Raw genomic sequence first — 2,164 nt, 5'->3', positions numbered from 1 at the left:
TGCTGTTTATCTCCCTCCCTGTGAGCTACCTAAGCCACCCCAGCCTCTGCCCAGCATCCCACCTTCCCAGCTAACACAGGGGCTGTTGTCCTCCTAGCTTCAAAGCTGATCCCTTGCCCTGCCCCCAAGGCCTGGCTCAGGGCAAAGGGCTCCCAGCACATCTCCACTGGAGGCCCCCAGGGATTAGGGACAATAGAGAGATGAAACTAAAGAAGTAAACCACACAAGGGTCTCAGCCCTCAGGACTCCATAGCTGAGCTTTAGGGCTCACAAGCTGTAGGATGCACAGTTTCACCCGCTGAAGGACGATGCTGCTCCCAACCTCAGCTGCTTTTACACAGCTTCCTGGTTTCCCTCTTCGCCTCCCATTGGCCTGTTGGCCCCAGTGCTGTGTCCTTGCTGCACTCACTGAAGGCTCCTTGTCGGGCAGAAGCAATTTCTTTCCCAGCCCTGGAGAAGAGAGAGCCCAGTTGGAGTGGTGGGGATGGAGATGGAGTTGAACCAGGAGTGGATGGGGCTGGGGAGGGGAGGAGGGGAGAGAGCAACAGAGGTGGGGCCTTGGCGGAAGTGGTGAGATAGGGGAGAGGAGTTGTGGAAAGAGGTGGGGCAGGGGGCAGGGCTATGGGGGTATAGGCAGGGCAGGGCACAGGGCCTCAGGGGTCCAGTTACCAGCAATTAGAAAGGTGGGAACCCTATGAATTAATAAATTGTACACAGCCTGATTCCTCAGTTTGTCACAGTGATACAACACAGTAAGGCCAAGAAAGGACGAAATGTCACTTTGACTGTCCAGTCAGTGATTCAAGGAAGAGGGACCAGCACCATATCACCAGCCAGTTGTGCATGTAGTTCAATCTCAGAGTCAGATCAGGAAGAGAAACTATTAGGCCCCTTCATGAGTAAAGAACCGAAACAGCCTGTCCCGGATCTGTTTGGTCCTCACACCGTAGATGATGGGGTTGAGCACGAGGGGCATCAAGAGGTACACATTGGCAATGAGAACATGGAAATGTAGCGGCACATTCTGGCCAAACCGGGATAGGAGGGAGATGAAGAGACCTGAGATGTAAAAGGCTAAAATGACAAAGAGGTGGGAGCCACAGGTCTGAAAAGTCTTGAGCCGGGCGTCCTTTGTGGGGAGGCTGAAGATGACCCTGAGGATCTGGATATAGGACACAATGATAAAAATCACATCCAGACCCATCACACAGAATAGCACAAAGAGCCCATAGTAACTACTGATGCGGGTGTCGGCGCAGGCCAGATTCACCATAGCTATGTGTGTGCAGTACGGCTGGGGATGATGTTGGTTTTGCAATATGGCCATTGCCTCGCCAGGATGGGATAGGGAAGTGCAAGCATACCACCGCACAGCACCACGGCCAAGCTGATCTTGGCCACGATAGGGTTTGTCAGGAAGGTAGAATATCTCAGGGGATGGCAGATGGCCGCATAGCGATCCAGAGCCATGGCCGTGAAGATCCCAGACTCCATCGTTGAGAAGCAGTGAATGAAGTACATCTGGGTGAGGCAGGCACTGAAACTGATCTCCCTAGCACTGAACCAGAAGATGCTCAGCATTTTGGGCAGGGTGGATGTTAATAGGACCAGGTCGGTGACAGCCAGCAAGCAGAGGAAATAGTACATGGGGCCATGGAGGCTCGGATCCATCTTCACAAGGAATAGGATGGTGAAGTTCCCCAAGATGGCTATGGCGTACATGGTGGGGAAGGGGATGGAGATCCATATATGGGCCGCCTCTAGGCCAGGAATGCCCTGCAGGATGAAGGTGGAGGGGTTGGTGAAGTCAGTTGTGTTGAAATCTGTCATGGAGTAAGGGAGAAGGTGTCCAACTCTGAGGCACAACGGTGTCTCCTTCATCTACCATATGTCCTCCTGACTTCCTGTATGTGCCGAGGCTCTAGGGTGATGGTCGCAGTACAAATGCCTGGATTGAGAGACAAACTTAATATGAGACACTACATGCACAAGTAAAGGTGTAGCAGATTGGTTGCCCTTCACACACTGGAAAATGACATTTTAATTATTCAGAGAAATTAATTATGACCACGTGATGCTACTAATGCCAATTCCATGTTTTATGGTGCTCAGTGTTTCAGTAACTCCTATACATCATGATCTGGGAAAACTTAATAGGCACCAA

General features: G+C 51.7%; 1 protein-coding gene across 1 annotated transcript; it reads right to left on the bottom strand.

Annotated features, from left to right (window-relative positions):
* Positions 1–832: 832 nt before the first annotated feature.
* On the bottom strand, positions 833–1,830 carry LOC115639893 (olfactory receptor 52M1-like). The gene is given in 2 exon segments (XM_030542832.1): positions 833–1,299; positions 1,302–1,830. Coding segments are annotated over 2 exon segments (945 nt in total). The 3' UTR covers positions 833–883.
* Between the last annotated feature and the right edge of the window lie 334 nt (positions 1,831–2,164).

This window comes from Gopherus evgoodei, unplaced genomic scaffold (assembly GCF_007399415.2).
Source record: "Gopherus evgoodei ecotype Sinaloan lineage unplaced genomic scaffold, rGopEvg1_v1.p scaffold_145_arrow_ctg1, whole genome shotgun sequence".
NCBI classification, from domain to species: domain Eukaryota; kingdom Metazoa; phylum Chordata; order Testudines; family Testudinidae; genus Gopherus; species Gopherus evgoodei.
Note: the sequence above shows the minus strand (reverse complement) of the source record. Positions and strands in the feature narration are given on the sequence as shown.